A 25,112-nucleotide genomic window follows, 5' to 3' on the forward strand; every position below is an offset into this window, starting at 1 on the left:
CTCCGTTATCTATTGACCTGTCACATTCTTTACTATAAGTGCACAGCTTTTTTATAAACCATTAATTACTTTCTACACCTTTTGAAAAACTGTTCGTTTTACTTTCCTCTCGCAGCTTTTTACAGACTGTCCAATACACTTTGTGACATATTTACAAGCTTTTTTCAGAATGTTTTATTTAAATGCCTTCGGACTTTATCAAAGTATTTACAATGTTATCTCAGGGTTCCGTTCAGTGCTGCTCACCTCTCAATCTCCAGACTGAGTTGTGGCGGTGTTGATGCTCCTGTGCTTTTTGATCCATGCTGTATGAAGGGCACCCGTGATTGAACCCCTGATGCAAAAACAGAAAATGCTGGAAAAGCTCAGCAGGCCGAACAGCATCTGTGGAGAGAAAAACAGAGTGAAGGAAACAAAACGAAACGTTCACTCTGTTTTTCTCTCCAAAGATGCTGTTAGACCTGCTGAGTTTTTCCAGCATTCTGTGTTTTTGCTTCAGATTTCCAGCGCCCGCAGTGTTTTGCTTTTATTTTCGGATTGAATCCCTGATGATTGCCCGTCTGCTTGTGTAGAAGCGTCCATCCGCCAGCGGAGGGTAGGCTTTGTATCACTTTAATCACAAAATACAGAAACAGGTTTGTGGAAGAGATGCGTCCCTGCTTCTTGACAGCCACCTCCTTCCTCTTTTCTCATCTAGCTCTCTTTCTCTGTGTTTTTCTCTCTTTCTCTTTTTCTTCTGCATCTCTTCCCATGGACTCATTTTCTGCCTTTCCTCTCTCTCTCTCTTTCTCTCTGCCTTTCCTCCCCCTATCTCGCTCTGCCTTTTACACTTAAGACCCCATTGTTCATAAATAGCTGAATATGTGGGAGGTGGGATCACAGTTGCTGAGTTGAATTCCTGCAGCTATGTGTAACTCTGCTGTGACAAGTGGGAGAGAGGGGTCGGCAGGGTAAAAACAGATGGAGAGAGAGAGAGAGAAACTCTGTTTGGGAGAAAAATGGACGGTGAGAGAGAGGCAGAGAGACAGAAACAGGGAAAATAGAGATAGCGAGAGGGGTGTAGAGGCATGGAGAGGGATTTAGAGCCAGGCAGGTGGACCAGAGAGAGGAGATGGAGAGTGCGATTTCATGAAATTAGAGATGGGGGTTACAGTTCTTCCACATGTTAATGCAGAGAACAGGCTTCAGTTTGTGTCCTTGCATTTACCTGTCTCCATCTGTCCACAATTCATACCATCAGCTGTGTTCACCTATAGTTGATTTTGTGACCATCTGAGCTGGTATGTTCACTCCTGTTGACATTTACTTATGTTAGTGTCTTCCTGTGGAGAATAGGCATGCAGCTGTTCCACTATCTTTCCTGTTTCACTGCAATAAATACTTTGTAAGGGTTTGGCCTTGTGACATTTAAGTGTGATTTACGAGAGAGAGGTATCAAAGCACGACAGAATCAATGGAATTTGTTGCGTGAAAAATAACCACACTGGCAATAAAAGATCAACTTTAATCATTTCTGTCACTTTATTCTGCATTTCATTTTGCACTGTTCTTCGGGTCAAGAATACTTAAAGTGAAAGTCTCCCCTTCCTTTGACAGTACGTGTCTTTCCACAGTGATACTCAAGTTCTGTGTTACTAAGTGACTGCTTCAGTCAATATTTAGAAAGTCTTGCGATGATATTTTCACCATTGGAAGGTTTGTACTGTGCAACACCTGGGGGAAAAAGACCAGAAAGATTTTAAATCTGCCTTATGCTAGAGTTAGAAGACAAATCACGAGTATTCATGCTAATTTTAACCAGGGAAAAAATACAGACAAAGGTACATATGTGGGAGACTTCAACACTGCGAAAGCTGCACAGTCAGGGGGTCAGTCCTGAGGGAGTGCGACACTGTCAGAGAGTCAGTACTGAGGGAGTGTGATATTGTCAGAGGGTCAGTATTGAAGGAGTGCGACATTGTCAGAGAGTCAGGACTGAGGGAGTGCTGCACTGTCAGAGTGTCAGTGCTGAGGGAGTGCTGCACTGTCAGAGTGTCAGTACTGAGGGAGTGCCGCACTGTCGGAGGGTCAGTACTGAGGGAGAGCTGCACTGTCAGAGTGTCAGTACTGAGGGAGTGCTGCACTGTTGGAGGGTCAGTACTGAGAGAGTGTGACATTGTCAGAGGGTCAGTACTGAGGGAGTGTGACATTGTCAGAGAGTCAGTACTGAGGTAGTGCTGCACTGTTGGAGGGTCAGTACTGAGGGTGTGCTGCAATGTCAGAGTGTCAGTACTGAGGGAGTGCTGCACTGTTGGAGGATCAGTAGTGAAAGAGTGTTGTGCAGCTGGAGGGTCAGCATAGAAGGAACTCTGCACTGTCGGATGTTTGGTACTGAGAAAGCTGCACTTTAGGAGGGCAAGTACTGAGGGAGCACTGAATTGTCAGATAATTAGCACTGAGGGAGTGTTGCACTGTCGGAGGGGCAGTGCTGAGGAAGTGCTGCACTGTCAGAGGGTCAGGACTGAGGGAGTGCTGCACTGTCAGAGGGTCAGTACTGAGGGAGCGCTGCACTGTCGGAGGGTCAGTACTGAGGGAGCGCTGCACTGTCGGAGGGGCAGTTCTGAGGGAGTGTTGCATGGTCAAAGGAGAGCATGGGGGCATGCGAGTTCTCTGGGGTGTCCTGGCCAATATGTATTCTTTGAACAACATCACTAAAAGATATGACCTGATCCTTTATCACATTGTTGTTTATGAAACCTGCTGTGAACACAGTTGGTGCCTCCACTTCAACATTGCCTTCAATAAAAGTGCTTGTTTGGCTGTGGACTGCTTTGGGACATGCTGATCTGATGGAAGGCGCTAGATCAATAAGAATTATTTCTGTCTCTCTTACCCATAGGAATTGGCACCGACCCATTCAGAAACTGCCAGTAGGTCCTATCGTTCTCGCTTCCATCAATGCCTCCGATGCTGGTGATGAAGGGGCCCAAGGAAGTCGTCTTCTCTGTAAATCTGCGAGAGTTGGAGAACAAGGAGACGTGTGGATGATGCATTGAAGGACGTGCACAGGGACATTCACACTCCGCATTATCCACCAGACCCAGGCTATGCTGCCCTTCTTCTAACTGCAGGACCCCTGAGCTTTCAAACTCCGAGTGACTATCTGTCTAGGAGCAGAGCCTCAGGCAAACAAAAGTTCTCACAGATACAGAGTTAGAGATAAGAAACTCGCCCCCCCACCCCATGTTCTTCTCTCTCCCTCTCCTTCTCTCCCTATCCCTCTCTCTCTCTCCCTCACCCCGTGCCTGAATCCGTGTCTGCCTTTATTTCTCGCTATTATTGTGTATTTTTCTGTTTGTCCCTCTCTTTCTTGCTCTCAATCTTGCTCTGTCTGACTGCTTCTCTTTTCTTGCGCTTTCTATCATTGTCGCCCTTCATATTTCTCTCTTTCTTTTTTGTGTCTATACCTGCCTGTCTCTCTGTATCTGTACGTGTGTGTCTGCATTTATATATGTGTGTCTATGCCATTCTCTCTCCCTCTCTCTCTCTGTAAAATCAAATGAGGTTCCTCCATTGAGTGTGATGGAGCTTCCATTGATTGCAGAGGAGGTTCACCAGGATGTTGCCTGGGATGAAACATTTAAGTTATGAAGAGAGGTTGGATAGACTTGGGCTGTTTTCGTTGGAGCAGAGAAGGCTGAGGGGCAACCTGATCGAGGTGTATAAGATTATGTGGGGCATGGATAGGGAGCAGCTGTTCCCCTTAGTTGAAGGGTCAGTCACGAGGGGACATAAATTCCCAGAGGGTGGTGACGGTCTGGAATGCACTGCCTGGGAGGGTGGTGGAGGCGGGTTGCCTCACATCATTTAAAAAGTACCTGGATGAGCACTTGGCATGTCATAACATTCAAGGCTATGGGTCAAGTGCTGGAAAATGGGATTAGGTAGGTAGGTCAGGTATTTCTCACATGTCGGTGCAGACTCGATGGACCTAAGGGCCTCTTCTGCACTCTGTGATTCTATGATTGAGTATCTATTCGGTGTGAGTGCCTTTCCATTTAGTGAGAGCGAGTTTCTATTGAGTGAGAGGGAGCTTCTACTGAGTGAGAGGGAGCTTCTATTGAGTGAGAGGGAGTTTCTATTGAGTGTCAGTGACGTCCCATTGAGTGTGAATGAGTTTCCATTGAGTGTGAGTGAGTTTCCATTGAGAGTGAGTTTCTATTGACTGTGAGTGGGTTTACATTGAGTGTGTGTTTCCATTATGTGTGAGGGAGTTTTGATTGAGTGTGAGGGAGTTTTGATTGAGTCTGAGGGAGCTTCAATTGAGTGTGAGGGAGTTTCGATTGAGTGTGAGGGAGTTTCGATTGAGTGTGAGGGAGTTTTGATTGAGTGAAAATGGTTTTCCATCGAATATGAGTGAGTTTCCATTGAGTGGGGATGCGTTTCTATGGAATGAGAGTGTTTCTATTGAGTGTGAGTCACTTTACATTGAGTGTAGGTTTCCATTGAGTGTGAGAGAGTTTCCATTGAGTGTGAGTTTCCAATAAGTTAGTTAGCTTCTATTGAGTGTGACTGACTTTCCATTGATTGATATTGTATTTGCATTGAGTGTGGGTTTCCATCGAGTGTGAGTGAGTTTCTGTTGAGTGCAAGCGAGTTTCCATTGAGTGAGTGACTTCCCATTGACTGAGTGTGAATTTCCATTGAGTTTAGGTTTCCATTGAGTAAGAGTGAGTTCCCATTGAGTGAGAGTGGGTTACCATTGAGTGATAGTGAGTTTCCTTTGAGCATGTGGGATCTTCCATTGGGTGCGAGTGAGTTTCCATTGGGTGCGAGTGAGTTTCCATTGGGTGCGAGTGAGTTTCCATTGGGTGCGAGTGAGTTTCCATTGGGTGCGAGTGAGTTTCCATTGGGTGCGAGTGAGTTTCCATTGGGTGCGAGTGAGTTTCCATTGGGTGCGAGTGAGTTTCCATTGGGTGCGAGTGAGTTTCCATTGGGTGCGAGTGAGTTTCCATTGGGTGCGAGTGAGTTTCCATTGGGTGCGAGTGAGTTTCCATTGGGTGCGAGTGAGTTTCCATTGGGTGCGAGTGAGTTTCCATTGGGTGCGAGTGATTTCCCATTGGGTGCGAGTGATTTCCCTTTGGGTGCGAGTGAGTTTCCATTGGGTGCGAGTGAGTTTCCATTGGGTGCGAGTGAGTTTCCTTAGGGTGCGAGTGAGTTTCCTTAGGGTGCGAGTGAGTTTCCTTTGGGTGCGAGTGAGTTTCCTTTGGGTGCGAGTGAGTTTCCTTTGGGTGCGAGTGAGTTTCCATTGGGTGCGAGTGAGTTTCCTTTGGGTGCGAGTGATTTCCCATTGGGTGCGAGTGTGTTTCCATTGGGTGCGAGTGAGTTTCCTTTGGGTGCGAGTGATTTCCCATTGGGTGCGAGTGTGTTTCCATTGGGTGCGAGTGTGTTTCCATTGGGTGCGAGTGATTTTCCATTGGGTGCGAGTGAGTTTCCATTGGGTGCGAGTGATTTTCCATTGGGTGCGAGTGAGTTTCCATTGGGTGCGAGTGATTTTCCATTGGGTGCGAGTGATTTTCCTTTGGGTGCGAGTGATTTCCCATTGGGTGCGAGTGATTTTCCTTTGGGTGCGAGTGAGTTTCCATTGGGTGCGAGTGATTTCCCATTGGGTGCGAGTGTGTTTTCATTGGGTGCAAGGAAGTTCCAATTCAATGTGTGAGTTTCTATTGAATTTGAGTGACTTTCCATTGAGTGTGTGTGAGTTTCCATTGAGTCTGTGTGTTTCCATTGAGTGAATGTGGGTTTCCACTGAGTGTGAGTGACTTTCTATTGAGTGTGAGTGAGTTTCAGTTTAGTGTGGGTCAGTCTCCACTCATTGCGAATGAGTTTTCATTGAGTGTGAATAAGCCTCCACGCAGTGTAAGTGAGTTTCCATTGCCTTTCCCTCCGAGTATTATTACGTTTCCATTAGGGAATTTATCTTTGGAATAGGCTTTCTGGGGGGAAATATGGTTTCTGTTGAGAATGGATTTTTTTTGTGGTGAAAGTGGTGGTTCCTGTTGGAGGGAATATGGTTTCTCCCCAGAATGGAGGGTTCTGTTGTGAAAATTGGGGGGAATATGGCTTTTGTTGAGAAATGGGGATTTCTATCGGGGAAATGGGGTTTCTGATGAAAGTGAAGGAGATTTTCATTAAGGGATTAGTGTTGCTGTTGGGGGAGTACAGTTGGGGTGTACTTTATTTTTTTTCAGCTGGTTTTCGGTGTTTCTGTTGAGGGTATCAGGGTTTCTATTGGATATGGTGTTTCTATTTGGTGTTATGTGGTTTTGATTACAGAGTAATAGTGGATTACAGGGTTTCTTTTGAGGGCGGGGGTGGTGTGATATGTTGCCTTCAGGGTCATAAAAGGTGCTGCATAAATGGGTGCTCCTTCATTGCTACAATAGCAGAATGACAGCAATTTAAAATCACTGCATCCCCTATACAATCCACCATTCACACGAGTGACCACCACCTTCCTCTGTAACCCAACCTCCAATCCCATTTCATGCCCCATCTCATCATCCATATCATCCCTCACTGCAGTTCCCTCTGCAACCCTCAGCAGACCTTCACCTCCTCCACCACCACATTCCCCACTCCATGCCACATCCCCATCCGTCACCTCATTCCCATCCCATCTCCCATTGCAACTGCCACCTAATCCCCCACCTCACCCATTCTCCACCTCACCCCAAACCATCTTTTAGCCCATCTCCCAGCTCCATTCATAACCCAATCTCCCCCCATCCCATTACCCTATGACTACCCCTTCGACCCTCACTGACCCTGAATCTTATCGCAGAGCCCCTTCCCCCTCCCACGCAATCCTGCACCCCATCCCTGATTGCATATCCCACAAGCATTCCCTATCCACACCACCATACTATCCCTCTCCCAACCAGTCACTCCATCCCTCACTCCATCCCTCAGCCCATTCCTCAACATATTTTTCTCACCAACCCCCACCTCACCCCATCCCACACTCCATCCCTCAGCCCATCCCTCACTTACGACAACACGCACCCCATCACTCAAACCATCCCTCTGCCCAGCCCCCACCTTATTCTGTATTCTATTCCCGCCCTCCATCTCTCTTGAAGCCCCCACCCCAACCATGCAAGTTAACCTAATTCCCCCTCCCCAATCCCTCACTCCTGATCTCCCACCCTAGATCTGCCCCGCAGAACTCCTCCACTCTGCAGGGAGGAGTCAATATGGATACCCATGATCACATATCAATTTCTGACATCACTCACCGAAAGAAACGTTGGTCTTTCTCCTGTGCCAGCCTCATGATCTGAAGAAGTCTGGTTCCTTTAGGCACCGTCAGACAGATGTAATGACTACACGAAGGGCTGCAAAGCAATCCATAAATCACAGTGTAGGTCACGGTGATCTCTCTGAGGTTATCCATCTGCAGGATTGACTTGACATGGGTGTCTAAACAAAAGAGGATTAGACAGGTTGCTTGTGAGTGTAAACCTGCTACAGGTCTCAAAGCAAATGTGCAAGGGGTCACTTCTCTGCCTCAGTTCCTCGGATAAATACACACTGGCACTGTGGAAACCTTATTGGGCTAGTTTGATCACAGGATGAGGCCATTCAGCACCAGGGACACACACCTGGTGGTGGGTCACATCTCGAAATTTAAAGCATAACCCCAGTGTTTAAGTGTCTCAACTGACCTTGACCCCTCCCTATCTCTGTAACATCCTTTAGCCCCTAACATCCTCCCTTTCCCTATATCCTTATCCAGATCCTAAAAAGTTCCCTACCTCTGTATTCTCTTCCAGTCCCTACAAACCTCCCTATCTCTGTAACCTCCTCAAGCCTTCTCAACCCTTTCTCTGTAACCTCCTCCAGTCCCTACAAATCTCCCCATCTCTGTAACCTCCTCCAGCCCCCACAACCCTCCCTTTCTCTGTAACCTCCTCCAGCCCCTACAACCCTATCTCTGTAACCTCCTCCAGCCCTTACAACCATCCCTATCCCTGTAAGCTCATGTCCCTATAACGTTCCTTATTTCTGTAACCTCTTCCAACCTCTAAGCTTGGCTGATAAATGGTAGGTATCTATTGTGCTAGACAAGTGCCAGGTAAGGACCATCTCCAACAAGAGATCTAGCTATCTCCGTCTGACCCTCTAACAGTGCAGTGCTCCCTCAGTGCTGACCCACAAATGATGCAACATGCCCTCAGCATTGCTCCTCCGTCAGTGACTGCTCTCTCAATATCGCCTCTCTGATAGTGCAGCGCTTTTCCAGCACTGCCCCTCCAACAATGCAGAGCTCTCTCAGTTCTGCCTCTTTGACAGTGCAGTGCTCCCTCAGTACTTCCCATCTAAGAGTACAGCATGTCCTCAGATCCGCCCCTGTGACAGTGCAGCACTCCTTCAGTACTCCCCCTTCGACTGTGCAGCACCCCCTCAGTACTGACTCTCCGATAGTATAGCACTCCCTCAGTACTGCCCCTTCGGCAGTGCAGTGCTCTCTCAATACTGCCTCTCCCTCATACTGCCTGGGCCAAAGGGTTCAAGTCCCTGCAGTGCGGGACCCAGGCCCATGACTTTCTGACATTGAATCCAAGGAGAGACTCAGACTCAGCAGAATCCAATGTTCTGCCATGGCCAATCCAACTGATGCACAACTCAACTTACCAACAGCCCAATTGCAGGTCAACTTGTCTACGTCCAGGTATGTCTTGCCCTGTATCGGGGGCAAGATCTGTGAGGCCAATATGGCGTTTGTGAAAGCTCCCGCATCAATTTCCCTCAGCACCTCCTGCAGAGTGTTTGAACGATTCCACACTTCAGAGGGAACAAGCTGGTCATTGGCAATGAGAGCCTGCGAGCGAAAGGAGAGGGATGGGTAGAGTGGTCGTCACATGTTGCTGCTGAACCTCTCTGCATTACACAATGATCCCTATCATGTGAGCACTAACCCCGCATTAACAGGTTCATAAATAACCTTTCTCAAGTTTGGCTAAGGGTTTTCCACTGGCTTCAGCAGGGGAGAAATGAGCAACACCAGCAGCTTTCGATTAGGGTGGAGAAGGGAAACACTGTCGATTTCACACCATCGCTAGAAACTGAAGGTCATATGTATGTTTTTTAAGAACATAAAGAATAGGAGGAGTAGGCCATTCGGCCCTTCAAGCCTGCCCCTCCATTCAATGAGACCATGGCTGATCTGCCCCAGGCCTCAACTCCTCTTTCGTGCCAGCTCCTCATAGTCCTCAACTCCCCGATATTTCAAAAATCTATCGACCTCCTCTTTAAATGCTTTCAGTGATCTAGCCTCCACAACTCTCTGGGGTAGAGAGTTCCAGACGTTCACTACCCTCTGAGAGAAGAAATTCCATCGCATCTCAAGTTTTAAATGAGTGGCCCCTGTAACTCTGTCTCCTAGTTCGAGATTCTCCCACTAGTGGAAACATCTTCTCAACATCTACCCTGTCAAGCCCCCTCAGAATCTTGTACGTTTCAGTAAGATCACCCCTCATTTTTCTAAACTCTAATGAATAAAGGCCTAACCTGTTTAGCTGTTCTTGATAAGCCAACCCCTTCATCCCAGGAATCAGCCTAGTGAATCTCTTTGGAACTGCCTCCAATGCCAGTATGTCCTTTCTTAAATACGGGGTCCAAAGCTGTACACAGTACTCCAGGTGTGGCCTCACCAATGTCCTATACGGTTGTAACAAGACTTCCCTATTTTTAAACTCTGACCCCCTGGCAATACAGGCCAAAATTCCATTTGCCTTCTTAACTCTGATACCCAAGGATGCAGACACAGCAAGTGATTCAGGAGGAAAATGGAATGCTGTATTTCATTGTGAGGGGAATGGAATATACAATTAAGGAAGTTTCGCCACAGTTTGTGAAAACAGATCTGGGTTGCACTGTACAGTTTAGGTCTCCTTGCTAAAGAAAGGATGCAATTGCATTCAAAGCAGTTCAGAGAATGTTCACTTCACTTATTCCCCAGATGAATCTTAGGAAGAAAGGTTGGAAGGTTGAACCTGTATCGATTGGAGTTTCGAAGAATGAGAGGTGATCTTATTGAAACATATAAGATGCTGAGGGCTTTGACTGGGTGGATGCGGAGAGGATGTTTCCCCCTTATGGAGAGACGACAACGAGAGGGCACAGTTTACAACTAACGGGTCTCCCATTTAATTTGGAGATGAAAGGACCTTTTTTTTAAATTGTTTCAGAGGGTCATTAGTCTGTGGAATTCTCTTCTACAAAGAGCAGTGGAGGCAGGGTCAATGAATATTTTTACCACTGAGTTCAGTGGATTCTTAATTGAGAAGGGAGTCAAGGGGTATCTGGGCTAGGCAGGAAAGTGGAGTCGAGGCCACAATCAGATCAGACATGGTTTTATCAAATGGCAGAGCAGGCTTGAGGGGCTGAATGGCCCACTCCTGCTGTTACTTCATGTGTTCAGATGTATGGCCATATATGGGCTATTATTCCAACACTGACCTGACTGGCCTTCTAATTTCTACCCTCCAACAGCTGGAGGCCATCAACGCTCTGCTGGCTGTGTCTGAACTCAGAGTCCCATTCACTCATCGCCCTCTCCTCACTGACTTACACTGGCTCCAGCACTGGAAATGCCGCGTTTTTCAAGGTCTAAACCTCATCCCTCCCTATCTCTGTAACCTCCTTCAGCCCCTACAACCCTCCCTATCCCTGCAACCTCCTGCAGCCCCTACAACCCTCCTTATCTCTGCAACCTCCTCCAGCCCCTACAACCCTCCCTATCTCTGTATCCTCCTTCAGCCCCTACAACCCTCCTTATCTCTGTAACCTCCTCCAGTCCCTACAACCCTCCCTATCCCTGCAACCTCCTCCAGCCCCTACAACCCTGCCTATCTCTGTAATCTCCTCCAACCCCTACAACCCTCCCTATCTCTGCAACCTCCTCCAGTCCCTACAACCCTCCCTACCCCTGCAACCTCCTCCAGCCCCTACAACCCTGCCTATCTCTGTAATCTCCTCCAACCCCTACAACCCTCCCTATCTCTGCAACCTCCTCCAGCCCCTAAAACCCTCCCTATCTGCAACCTCCTCCAGCCCCTACAACTCTCCCTATCTCTGGAACCTCCTCCTGCCCCTATACCCCTCCCTATCTCTGGGATCTCCTCCAGCCCTTAACCCTCCCTATCTCTGTAACCTCCTCCAGCCCCTACAACCCTCCCTGCCTCTGTAACCTCCTCCAGCCCCTACAACCCTGACTGTCTCTGTAACCTCCTCCAGCCCCTACAACCCTCCCTATCTCTGTAACCTCCTCCAGCCCCTACAACCCTCCCTATCTCTGTAACCTCCTCCAGCCCCTACAACCCTCCCTATCTCTGTAACCTCCTCCAGCCCCTACAACCCTCCCTATCTCTGTAACATTTTGGAGTTGCCACATCAGAGATCTGTGCATCCCTCTAACTCTGGCCTGTTCAGCATCCCCTGAGTTATTTTTTTACATCTTTGGTGGCTATGCCCTCAGCTGCCTAGGCCCTGAGCTCTGGAATTCTCTCACTAAACCTCTCCTCTTTGACCAAACTTTTGGTCATCTGCCCAAATATGCCCTTATAGGCTTGGTGTTCAATTGTGCTTTATACTTGCTGTTGTGAAACACTTTGGGAGATTTCCCTGCACCACTTATAGTGAGCAGGGTTAAATGTTTTTGCCCCAGTTAGTCTGTTAGGCCGCTAAAATAAAGCATTGCATTCATTTCTGGATGAACAGAGTTGAAAAGCAGAGAAGATTTGTCAAGCTATATCATACTGGGAGCACTGTGCACAGTTCTGGTCTCCATATACATTGCTTGGACCACAACTGAAGTCTCTCCCCCATCCTCAATCTCCATTGCCTCGTTTCCCTCTCTCTGGCTCCATCTGTCCCTCTTACCCACTATCTCTCTTCCCAGCTGTCTCTCCCATCCTTTCTATCTCCATTTCCCTTCGTCTCTCTCTCCATTTCTCCTTCCATCACCCTCTCCTTATCTCTGTCTCTCCCCCTCCCTCTCTCTCACTCACTCCCCGCTCTGTCTCTCTCCCCTTCCTGTCATCTCACTCATTCCCTCCCTCCATTTTGTCTCTTCCATCTCCCTCTTCCCTTCTCACTCTTTATCTCTCTCCCTCTTCAATTCTCTCCCTCTTCAATTCTCTCCCTCTTCAATTCTCTCCCTCTTCAATTCTCTCCCTCTTCAATTCTCTCCCTTCTCATCCCTTCCACATTTCCCTTCTTCTCCCAATGTCTCTCTCTGACTCACTCTCTCCCTTCCTTCCATCTATCTACCTCTCACCTTCTCTCCACCTATCCCCGCCTCTCCTCTCACCCTCTGTCCCTCTGTCTCTCCCTGCTTTCCCTGGCAATGCCAATGTTACACTGGGTATGGAATGCTGACCAGCTTACCTGCATGGCTAGCCCAGTGCTGTAGATATTCCCAATGATCCCCTGAGTGTCCTTCGCACAGAAAATCTTCATGAGCAGCTTTATTGCAGCATTCCTGATGGTGTTAGCTGGCTGGTAGGATTCCTGCTGCATACAGGTTAAAGCAAGGGCAGCCACAGCACCCGTATCTGGAGGAGAGACAGACTGGTAAAGGTGACTAGCAGCTCAAGAACAGTTGAGGGGCTGACTGGTTAAAAGGGACACCTTGCCAGGTTCTAGAAAGAGAGAGAGATACAGAGTGTTTTCCACCATCCCTGTGTTGAGAGGAGAGACAGAGAGGTTAATGGGCACACACAGCCCATATCTTGAGGAGAGACAGTGTGCTCTATTCCAGTCCCCATGTCTCTCTATCTTCCTTCTGCTAATCTGTGCTTCTCTCTCCCTGTCTCTCGTTTTTTCTCTTTCCTTCTCAGACTGCCCCTCCTCTTGTCTGTGTATCTCTCTCATTTTGTCCCTCAATGAATGTGTGTGCGGTGTGTGTGTGTGTTTGTGTCTGTCTGTGTGTGTGCACACGCGTGTGTGTGGGGGTGTGTTTCTGTCTGTGCGTGTGTGTCTGTGCGTGTGTGTGTCTGTGTCTGTCTGTGTGTGCGCACGTGTGTGTGAGGGTGTGTGTGTGTGTTATTCTGTGTGTGTGTGTGTGTGTGTGTGTCTACGCGTGTGTGCCTATGCGTGTGCCTGTGCATGTTCAAATACCTGATGCAGTATGCAAAGTCTGCATATGTCTGTGTCTGTCTGTGTGTGTGTGTGTGTTCAAGTACCTGTTGCAGTATGCACTGTGTGTGTGTCCGTGTGTGTCCGTGTGTGTGTCCGTGCGTGTGTGTGTGTCCGTGCGTGTGTCCGTGCGTGTGTGTGTGTCCGTGCGTGTGTGTGTCCGTGCGTGTGTGTGTCCGTGCGTGTGTGTGTGTCCGTGCGTGTGTGTGTGTCCGTGCGTGTGTGTGTGTCCGTGCGTGTGTGTGTGTGTCCGTGCGTGTGTGTGTGTGTCCGTGCGTGTGTGTGTGTGTCCGTGCGTGTGTGTGTGTGTCCGTGCGTGTGTGTGTGTCCGTGCGTGTGTGTGTGTGTCCGTGCGTGTGTGTGTGTGTCCGTGCGTGTGTGTGTGTGTCCGTGCGTGTGTGTGTGTCCGTGCGTGTGTGTATGTCCGTGCGCGTGTGTGTCCGTGCGTGTGTGTGTGTCCGTGCGTGTGTGTGTGTCCGTGCGTGTGTGTGTGTGTCCGTGCGTGTGTGTGTCCCAATCCCTCACCCTTCCTCCTTCTCCCCAGGTCATTTTTTTTCTTCTTTCTCTGGATGTGGGCATCGCCGGCTAGATCCGATGGCCATGAGAAGGTGGTGGGGAGCCACCTTCTTGAACCACTGCACTGTATTGCTCCCTCCTTATTCCTTTGTTTCCCCCTCTTTCTCACTCTCTCTATGTCTCTCCCTCTCTCTCTGTCCCATTCCATTTCAGTTTTTCTCTCTCATGATTTATCTGTCCCTCCCTTTGTCTCTCCGCCCCTCGCCTCTCCCTGTCTTTATACTCACCCACTGAGAATTGCTGTCCGTAAGAGAGTCCGTCGTGCATTGCAGCCTGGGCAAACGTCTTGATATCGCTCTTACTGATGTAGTAATTCTGTTTGCAAAGTCCAAGCATCGCCAACCCAACCTGGTAGTAGGTAGTAACTGGGTGACCATACAGCTCTAGGAACACAGGATGGGAAATAACATTAGGGCCCCATTCTCAGATCTAGATCTAGAAAGCTGTGGGGGAATGAGGGTGGGGTCAGGGTGGGTGGTTGTGGGGGAGGTTGTCTGAATGGCATTCGGGCATTTGTTCCCAAACCACACTTGCAGGCTAACTCACAACCATTTCTTAGCAGTAGGACTAAGATTTATCATTACATAGAGTAATACAACAGATCAAGAGGCCATTCGGCCCATCACACCTGTCCCAGCTCTTTGAAAGAGCTACCTCATTCGTCCATTTCCCCTTGCTCTTTCCCTATAGCCCCGCAAATTTCTCCCCTTCAATCATTTATCCAAATCCCCCTTTTGAACGTTACTCTCGATTCAGCTCCCATCGCCCTGTCAGGCAGCTCATAAAAGCTTCTAATAACTAGCTGTGTAAAAACATTGCTCCTCATCACGGTTCTTTTGCCCATTGTCTGTGATCGGTGTCCCTCTGGAGCCTCCTGCCACTGGACACAGTTTCTCCTCATCTACCCCATCGAAAGCCCCTCATGGTTTTGAACAATCTCCCTGTTAATCTTCACCGCTCTAAGAAGAACAATCCCAGCTTCTCCAGTCTCTGCACATGAACTGCAGCCTCACATCCTTGGAACCCCTCTGTTAAATACCCTTCCTAAAGCTTTGGCGTCTTCACAAACTCATTTCATAATCCGTGGATTAGGCTCATCCAGGTGAGGGAGCTGACTCTCCCTTAAAGCAATGCTTAAGCCTGGTACAATCAAGCTCAGTGTGGCTTAAAATCGAACGGAAGCTGTCCCCTTAAGGTGGGACAGGTTAAAAGCTAACCACGAATGCAAAATGTGAAGTCGGCAGCCAACACTGGCAGAGTTGAGAAGCAGTCTGATTCGCCAGGTTAAATTAGGGGAGAGGTTAGCCAAACCAGCGATTGTATGTCCTGAAGTTTAAAGGGTGATTTGATCAAAACGTTTCTATTAGATATTGGCGGAAACCAATAAGTTAGATAGAGAGGACCCACTTTGACTGGCTGAGGTATATAGGATGGGGCAGTGTGGTGGGGGTTAGGTTAGAGCTAGATACTCAGAGTGAAATTAGGGAGCACCTCTACATACAAAGGGTGTAGAAGTTTGGCACTCTCTTCCACAAACAGCAATTGCTGTTCGATCAATTGTTACTTTTTAAATCTGTGATTGATGAATTTTTGTCAGCCAGGGGTATGAGGGGGTATGGGCCAAAGTTATATGCAATCTGATCACATCGAAAATATATCAGTGCATGGCAGAACATGGCCATGGAGCCAAAGGCCACCTCCCCATCCCCCAGCCTCCCACCCCCGACCCCTCCACTGTCCTTATGATCGTCCAGCCCCCCACCTTACCCCTCCACTCCCCTGCTGCTTACCAATACTTTTCATCTCTTGGCCAAGTTTTTCAGACAGTAGCTCCCCCAGGTTGGTACCAGGAGCTGTTTGCGACTCATTAACCTTCAGGTTCAATGTGTTTTCACAGGAGGCGATCAGAGCCAGCACGTATAAGCTCAACTGCCCACTGGTCAGATCCGCAGCTGCTCAGAGGAGGACATTAAAAACAACAAGATGTCAATGAATGGAATCAGGGGTGGGCGCTTCTCCAACTGCACACGCCAAGTAGCTGCACCTTGAGCAATTACTGACCCACCCACAGTGCAACACTGTACTGACCCTCTGACAGTGCAGCAGTCCCTCAGTACTGACCCTCCGACAGTGCAGCACTCCCTCAATACTGACCCTCCGACAGTGCAGCACTCCCTCAGTACTGACCCTCCGACAGTGCAGCGCTTCCTCAGTACTGACCCTCCGACAGTGCAGCGCTTCCTCAGTACTGGCCCTCCGACAGTGCAGCGCTTCCTCACTACTGACCCTCCGACAGTGCATCACTCACTCAGTACTGACCCTCCGACAGTGCAGCGCTTCCTCAGTACTGGCCCTCCGACAGTGCAGCGCTTCCTCAGTACTGACCCTCCGACAGTGCATCACTCACTCAGTACTGACCCTCCGACAGTGCAGCACTCCCTCAGTACTGACCCTCCGACAGTGCAGCAATCCCTCAGTACTGACCATCCGACAGTGCAGCACTCCCTCAGTACTGACCCTCCGACAGTGCAGCACTCCCTCAGTACTGACCCTCCGACAGTGCAGCACTCCCTCAGTACTGACCCTCCGACAGTGCAGCACTCCCTCAGTACTGACCCTCCGACAGTGCAGCACTCCCTCAGTACTGACCCTCCGACAGTGCAGTACTCCCTCAGTACTGACCCTCCGACAGTGCAGCACTCCCTCAGTACTGACCATCCAACAGTGCGCAAACCCCTTCGTACTGACCCTCTGATAGTGCTCACTCAGTACTGACCCTCCAACAGTGCAAAACTCCCTCAACACTGAACATCTGACAATGCAGCACTCCTTCAGTATTGACCCTCTGACAGTGCAGCACTCTATCAGCACTGATTCTCCAACAGGGCAGCACTCCCTCAGTACTGTCCCACCGACATTGTGGGGCTCCCTCAGTATTGACTCTCCGACAGTGCAGCACTCCCTCAGTACTGACCCTCCGACAGTGCAGCACTCCCTCAGTACTGACCCTCCGACAGTGCAGAACTCCATCAGCACTGACCCTCCGACAGTGCAGAACTCCCTCAGCACTGACCCTCCGACAGTGCAGAACTCCCTCAGCACTGACCCTCCGACAGTGCAGCACTCCCTCAGAGCTGACCCTCCCACAGTGGAGCACACCCTCAGTACTGACCCTCTGACAGTGCAGCAGTCCATCAGCATTGACCCTCTGTCAGTGCAGCATTCCCTCAGTACTGACCCTCTGACAATAAAGCACTCCCTCAGCACTGACCCTCCGACAGTGCAGCACTCCCTCAGTACTGACCCTCTGACAGTGCAGCAGTCCATCAGCATTGACCCTCTGTCAGTGCAGCACTCCTTCTGTACTGTCCCACCAACAGTGCAGCAATCCCTCAGCACTGACCCTCCGACAGTGCAGCGCTCCCTCAGTACTGACCCTCCAACAGTGCAGCACTCACTCAGTACTGACCCTCTGACAGTGCAGCAGTCCATCAGCATTGACCCTCTGTCAGTGCAGCACTCCTTCTGTACTGTCCCACCAACAGTGCAGCGCTCCCTCAGCCCTAACCCTCTGACAGTATGATACTCCTTCTGTACTCTGATAGTGCTCACTCAGTACTGACCCTCCAACAGTGCAAAACTCCCTCAACACTGAACATCTGACAGTGCAGCACTCCCTCAGTACTGACCCTCCGACAATGCAGAACTCCATCAGCACTGACCCTCCGACAGTGCAGAACTCCCATCTGAGTGGGCCACTCCCTTATTAATGATCGTTCACCCGCGCAGGGATTCCTCAGTACTGAACACTCAACAGTGCAGTGCTCCCTCAGCACTGACGCTCCGACATAAAAATGGAGTTACAATGTAAATTGCAATTGTGATTAGAGATATGCAGACGTGTGTTGTTGCTGTTCCACCCGTTAACCCACACGACTTGTACAATCTCCCCTCTCTTACCTTTCTTGAGAACGTTCCTCTTCAGACTTGTTACGAGCTTCTGCTCGAGCGGGTAGTTGACCAGACGCAGGGTAGTGAATACCCTGGGCTCGGGGTTTTGGTCATCCAGGTTTTCAACCAGAAGCTGCTCCAGGTATTGAAATGCTGTTGTCTGATGTGCTGGAAGATGTTTGAACACAAGCAATGGCAAAGGGACAGATTGAAAGAAAATGATCCTGTTCACTGGGCTGCAGCTGACAACTCGCCTCTTCTTCAGACCTTTGCTTACATAATCCAACTAACAATTCTCCTCTCAGCTCTTTATCTAACTCCTTTATTGAAAATTGCTACTGAGTCTGCTTCCACTGCCCGTTCAGGCAGGGAATTTCAAATCACCATAACCCGCTGTGCAGAAACATGCCTCCTCGTCTCTCCTCTGGTTCTATAGCTGATTCCCTTCAAGGTGTGTCCTCCGTTTACAGCCACTGTAAACAGTTTTCCTGGTTTACTCTATCTTCATGATGCTGAACACCTCCATTAAATCTCCCCTTAACCTTCTCTGCTCTAAGGAGCACAATCCCACTTTCTCTGGTATCTCCACTTTAAGTGAAATCCCTCGTTCCCATTTGGAAACAGGATGCCTCGCACCCTTTAACTTTCATCCAAGTCAGAATGGGTTTTAGCCCGGCTGGGGGAAGGTGGTGGTGGAGGGGTAGCCATGACTTACCACTGCCTTGGAGTCTATGATGGAAGAGAGCAAGGGTCAGGAACAGTATAGTTAAGGCGGTCATGTCTGCTGCTGGTCACAACCTGATTCCTTCTGTGGGAGATGGGGAGAATGGCTGCATATAAACCCAAGGGGGGGTGCGTGGGAGGTGGGGGAGGGAGGATTAGAAGGCTCACCACCACCTTCTCATTCGCAATTGGTGCGAGATTAGGGTTGGGGTGTGCAAATAAATGCATGCCTTGCCAGCAAAACCATTAACAAGTAGGGAAAATGTCCTTTCTGTGACATTGCCGCTGGTCACATTGCAAATCGTTCAGGCAGTCTGGCAACTATCATTTACCTTCAATTAGCGATAATGTTAGAATGGGACCCTTATCTTACACGTCAAGATAATTGCAGGAACAAGTATTAACTGAATGACATTTTATTTACTTGTCTATGGTTGCGCTGGCAAGGCATGCATTCATTTTCTCCCCCTCACCCCCAGTCCCACACCAATTGTCCTTGAAAAGGTGGTGGTGAGCTGCCTTCTTGAACTGCTGCAGTCCATGTGGTGAGGGTACACCCACAGTGCTGTTAGAGAGGGAGTTACCAGATTTTGACCCAGCAACAGCGAAGGAACGGCCGATATATTTCCAAGTCAGGATGGTGTGTGGCTTGGAGGAGAACATGCAGGTGGTGGTGTTCCCATCCATCTGCTGCCTGTGTCCTTTGCTGTTGTTAGAAGTCACTGGCTTGGAATGAGCTGTCAAAAATAAAACACAATCACGGCTTGCATTTATATACTAGCTATCACCAGCTCAGGCCTTCAGCCCAATTGAAACGCATCACAAACCTTCTGAAGTCTCAGCACAAAGGGATCAAAGTAGCCAAATGGCGTGCAGTAAGATCCCACAATACATCCTCACACCTGAAGTGTCAGCCGAGACTATTTGTATTACAAGTCTTTGGAGTGGGAGTTGAACCCAGCACATCTGGCACAGACGTGAAGCTGCTATCCAGTGAGCCAACGCTGAAGGAGCAAGTTTGAAACGATTGTCCATTACATCTCCGCCTTCAGCACCTCAGAATGTGCCACAACACTTCATAACCAGTGAAGCATTGCATTACAAAATGTGGGCAATGTGGTGGTGCGGGAAAGCAGCAGATAATTGGCAGCAGATAATAATCCACCATCTACAAGGCATAAGTCAGGAGTGTGATGGAATATTCTCCCTTTACCTGCATGAGTGCAGCTCCAACAACACTCAAGAAGCTCGACACCATCCAGGACAAAGCAGCCTGTTTTATTGGCACCCCATCCACAAACATTCACTCCCTCCACCACCGATGCACAGTAGCAGCAGTGTGTGTGCCATCTACAAGATGCACTGCAGGAACTCACCAAGGCTCCTTCGGCAGCATCTTCCAAACCCACGACAGCTACCATCTAGAGGGACAAGGGCAGCAGACACATGGGGGAACACCATCACCTGGAAGTTGCTCTCCAAGTCACTCACCATCCTGACTTGGAAATATATCGCCATTCCTTCACTGTCGCTGGGGTCAAAATCCTGGAACTCTCTCCCTAACAGCACTGTGGGTGTACCTACACCAATGCAGCGGTTCAAGAAGGCAGCTCACCCCCACCTTCTCGAGGGCAATTAGGAATGGGCAATAAATGCTGGCCCAGCCAGCGATGCCCAAATCTCATAAAAATGAACTTTAAAAATGTGCTTTCAACAGTGAAGTGCTCCCTCAGTACTGACCTTCCAACAGTGCAGTGCTACCTCAGCACTGACCATCTGACAGTGCAACACTCCCTCAGTGCTGACCCTCTGAAAATGCAGATCTCCCTCAGTCCTGTCCATCTGACAGTGCAATGCTTCCTCAGCACTGAACCTCCGACAGTGCAGTGCTCCGTCAGTACTGATACCATGACAGTGTAGCGCTCCCACAGTGGTGGCGCTCTGACAGTGCAGCACTCTATCAGTACTGACCCTCCGATAGTGCAGTGTAGAAATGTATACAACCACAACCTGTATCTTCATGGCCCGGCATATCCCCCACTCTACCATTACCATCAAGCCTGTGGATCAGCTCTGGTTCAATGAAGATTGCAGGAGGGCATGCCAGGAGCAGCACCAAAAATGAGGTGTCAACCTGGTGAAGCTACAAAACAATACAATTTGCAAGCCAAACAGTGAAGCAGTATGCAAGACAGAGCTCAGCGATCCCATGATCAATGGATCAGATCTAAACTCTGCAGTCTAACCACATCCAATCATAAATGGTGGTGGACAATTAAACAATTCAATGTAGGGGGAGGCTCCACAAATACCATCATCCTCAATGATGGAATCATTGCAAAATGATCAGTGCAAAAGATAAGGCTGAAGCATTTGCAACCAACTTCAGCTGGAAGTGCCGAGTGGATGATCCATCACAGCCTCCTCCAGAGGTCCCCAGCATCACAGATGCCAGTCTTCAGCCAATTCGATTCATTGCATGCAATATCAAGAAATGGCTGATGGCACTGGATACTGCAAAGGCTATGGACCCTGACAGCATTCGGCAATAGTGCTGAAGGCTTGCACTCTGGAACTTGCCGTGCCCCTAGCCAAACTGTTTCAGTACAACTACAACACTGGCATCTACCTGGCAAAGTGAAAAATTGACCAGGTATGTCCTGTACACAAAAAGCAGGACAAATCCAACCCAGCCAATCACAATAAAGTATTGGAAGGGGTCATCATCAGTGCTATCAAGGGGCACTTGCTTAGCAATAACCTGCTCACTGAGGCTCAGTATGGGTTCCGCCAGGGCCACTCCGCTCCTGACCTCATTACAGCCTTGGCCAAAACATAGGGAAAAGAGCTGAACTCTCGAAGTGAGGTGAGAGTGACTGCCCTTGACATAAAAGCAGCATTTGACTGAGTGTGACATCGAGGAGCCCTAGCAAAACTGCAGTCAATGAGGATCATGAGAGAAATACTTTACTGGTTGGAGTCAAACCTAACACAAAGGAAGGTGGTTATGGCTATTGGCGATCAATCATCTCAGTTCCAGGCAATCAGTTCAGGAGTTCCTCATGGTAACATCCTGGACCCAAACGCCTTCAGCTGCTTCATTAACTACCTTCTTTCCATCATGAGGCCAGAAGTGGAGATGCTCACCAATGATTGCAAAATATTCAGCTCCATTTGCAACTCTTGAGATACTGAAGCAATCCATGTTCATACGCAGCAAGACCTGAACAACATTCAGGTTCGGGTCATTAAGCGGCAAGTAACACTCACACCACACAAGTGCCAGGCAATGACCATCTCCAACAGGCGAGAATCTAACTATCTCACCTCAATATTCAAAGGCATTAGCACTGCTGAATCCCCCTCCATCAGTATCCTGGGGGGTTACCATTGACCAGAAACTGAACTGGACCAGTCATATAAATACTGTGGCTACAAGAGCAGGTCAGATGCTGGGAATTCTGTGGCAAATAATTTATCTCCTTACTCCCCAAAGCCTGTCCATTATCTACAAGTCTCAAGTCAGAAGTGTGATGGGATACTCCCCATTTCCCTGGATGAATGTAGCTCCTACACTAAAGAAGTTCGACATCATCCAGGACAAAACCCACTTGATTGACTCTTCATCCACCACATTAAACATTGACTCCCTCCACCACTGACACATAGTGGCAGCAGTGTGCACCACAAGATGCATTGCAGCAACTCACCAAGGCTCTTTCACAGCACTTCCAAACCCATGACCTCTACTACCTAGAAGGGTAAGGGCAGCAAATGCATGGGAACGCCACCACCTGCAAGTTCCGCTCCAAGCCACACACCATCCTGACTAGAAACTATATCGCTGTTCCTTCACTGTCGCTGGGTCAAAATCCTGGAACTCCCTCCCTAATAGCCCTACATGACATGGACTGCAGCAGTTCAAGAAGGCGGCTTACCGCTACCTTCTCAAGGGCAATTAGGGATGGGCAATAAATATTGGCCTGGCCAGTGACGCCCATATCCCAAGAAAGATTAATAAAAACACTTTCCACTTACCTTGATGAACAATAGAAACCTGAAGAAGAGCTTTTTTTCCATACTGCTTGAGTTTGGGGTCTGTTTGCACTGCCTGAGTGTGCGGTGGAAGCAGAATCAATCGAGGCATTCAGGAGGAAATTGGATTATCATATAAAAAGGTAGAATGTGCAGAGCTAAGGGGAAGAAGGCTGGTGAGTGGCATAATGATAAATTGCTCCTTCAGCCAGTGCTGAATGTTCTCCTTCTGTGTTTTCACTATTCTGTAATTCTGCTCCACCACCAGTGCAGTGGCTGCAGTGTGCACCCTTTGTACAATACGACCTAAAGGACTAGAATATAAGCAGTAGAAGTCAGGAGAAACTGGGACTGTTCCCCTTGGAGAAAAAAATGTAAGATTAGATTTGATGAGGTATTCACAACCATGAGGGATCCGGATGGAGCAAAAGAAGGAGACTGTTCCCATTGGTGGAAGGATCAAGAACCAGATGACACCAATTTAAGCTGATTGGCAAAATAATAATGACGGAGAAAAATAATCATGCAACGAGTGGTTAGAATTGGGGATGCCTGACTTGAGAGCATGTGGAGGCAGATTGAATCAAGCAGAACTTCAGAAGAGAAGTGTATAATTAACAGAAGATAAAATATTTGTAGGGCTACAAGGAAAAGGTGAGGCCGTGCGAATAGGTGTGTTGCTGTTGCATTGTGCAGGCATGCACACAATCGGAGGAATGGTCTCCTTCTGTGCTGTATCCATTCAATGAAAATTCTACCCAAGGTCATCACCAATCGGGTCAGATCTGCTCTAGAGTTGGTGATCCACCCTGAATAGACCTGCGCTGTACACGGGCAGGAAGATCTCTGACAGCCTTGCACTACTCAGGGATATTATTGCCTCTGTATGGGACAGGGGTTTGGACACCTACCTCATCAGCCTAAACGAGGAGAAGGCGTTTGGCAGAGTATTGCACACCTACTTGGTGGATGTTCTTTCCAAAATGGGGTTTGGGGAGGGAATCTAAGCAATTGGATCCAACTGCTTTACACAAACATCAGTAGCGCAGTTTCAATCACTGGGTAGGAATCAGAAAGCTTTCCAATTAAATCTGGAGTCAGGCAGGGCTGCCTTCTCTCCCCTGCCCTGTTCAGGTGTTGCATTGAACCCTTTGCTGAGTGCATCAAGGAGGATTCGGGCATGAGGAGCGACAATCCCAGGCAGTGGAGGCACTCAGGTCAAAGCCGCCCTGTACATGGGCAATGTCACCGTCTTCTGCTCAGAACCGCTGCCAATGTGCTGACTGATCAACATCCATGATCAGTTTGAACTGGCCTCGGGTGCCAAGATAAATAATGGCAAGAGTGAGGCCATATTCTTTGAGAACTGAGCTGACCGAACCTTTGTCCCCTTCACCATCAGGTCAGAATGCCTGAAGGTGTTGGGGATATGGTTCAGAGGGACCAGGGCATGCATTAGAAACTGGAAGGAATCAATATCTATGGTGAAGAAAAACTGGGCATGTGGGAGCGACGCTCCCTCTCCATTGCGGGTAAGAGCCTGGTCATCAGATATGAGGCACTCATGGTATTGCTGTACGTGGCGCAGGTCTGACCCATTCCTTGCTCCTTCGCTATGGTGATCACCCAAGCCATCTTCCGCTTAATCTGGAGGTTGAAAATTGTCCATGTTCACAGGGACACAATGTACAAACTCTAGATAAAGAGGGGAAACCGTGCCCAGCATTGCCCTCATACTGATGGCCACGTTTGTGTGGCTGTATCAAGCTGCCCGTAGACCCTCAGTACACAAACACCAAGTGTCACAACGTGCTGTGGCTCTACCTGTCCCCGGTGCTGTGAAGGATGGGCCTGAGTACGCTGCCATGGAATGCTCCAAGTAGTTGGACTGTACTGTACCACCTGTCCTGTGTGGAAGAATTTATGCAGAGAAACATCTTTGACCACAAGTCCATCAGGCATTGGTCTGCACATAACATACTAGAGGCCCTGCAAGAAAGAGAGATGGTGGATCCTATCAGGTGGTTCCCTGAGCAGACTGTCAAAGTCATTTGGCAGAATGCTTCATTGCCAGAACTTTCAAACAAGCACCAAGACGTAGCTTGGCTGCTGGTGAGAAAGGCCCTCCCTGTCAGATCCTTCCTAAATGCCAGGAGTCTTACCCCATCTGCACATTGCCCTCGAGGTGGCTGTGGTAGGGAAGAGACTGTTGTTTCACCTCCTTATGGAATGTGCCTTTGCAGAGAAGGCCTAGAGAGAGATGCAGTGTTTTTTTTCAAGTTTTGGCCCAAGTAGATCCAGGGCACATGTCTCTGTGCTCTACGGGCTGTCCCCAGGGACACACGCCAAGACAGACATCAACTGCAGCTGGAGGATCATCAACTCGGTGAAAGACGCTCTTTGGTCTGCCCAAAACTTGTTGATCTTCCAGCGCAAACAGCTGTGCCTGACCAAGCATTGCAGACTGGCACATTCCAAAGCCCAGGGCGACACACTGAGGGATGCACTAAATTTTGGGGCAGCCACCGCAGAGGCGCAATAGGGAAAGGTCGTTGGTCAAGACCTTTCGGCCATAGTTCGCCAAGGGGCTGGGAATTATATAGATCCCCTCGGGCTGTGACTCACACTGAATGTATGCAGTGAAA

At 48.9% G+C, this 25,112-nt stretch overlaps 1 protein-coding gene across 2 annotated transcripts; it reads right to left on the reverse strand.

Annotated features, from left to right (window-relative positions):
- Window positions 1–1,485: 1,485 nt before the first annotated feature.
- Window positions 1,486–18,810, reverse strand: LOC144671658 (transcobalamin-1-like). 2 transcript variants are annotated; one of them, XM_078533662.1, is made up of 8 exons: window positions 17,719–18,810; window positions 15,549–15,710; window positions 13,986–14,141; window positions 12,433–12,599; window positions 8,677–8,863; window positions 7,278–7,461; window positions 2,873–2,991; window positions 1,486–1,713 (listed from the first exon to the last, which is right to left on the reverse strand). In XM_078533662.1, exons 2-8 carry the CDS (start codon window positions 15,559–15,561, stop codon window positions 1,652–1,654), a joined length of 888 nt encoding a protein of 295 aa, XP_078389788.1. In that variant the 5' UTR covers window positions 15,562–15,710; window positions 17,719–18,810; the 3' UTR covers window positions 1,486–1,651. The 2 variants fall into 2 exon arrangements, with proteins under 2 accessions (XP_078389788.1, XP_078389789.1); XM_078533663.1 differs by lacking the exon at window positions 17,719–18,810 and having other exon boundaries at window positions 15,549–16,086.
- Between the last annotated feature and the right edge of the window lie 6,302 nt (window positions 18,811–25,112).

Source organism: Cetorhinus maximus, chromosome 33 (genome assembly GCF_964194155.1).
Source record: "Cetorhinus maximus chromosome 33, sCetMax3.hap1.1, whole genome shotgun sequence".
Taxonomy (NCBI): Eukaryota; Metazoa; Chordata; class Chondrichthyes; order Lamniformes; family Cetorhinidae; genus Cetorhinus; species Cetorhinus maximus.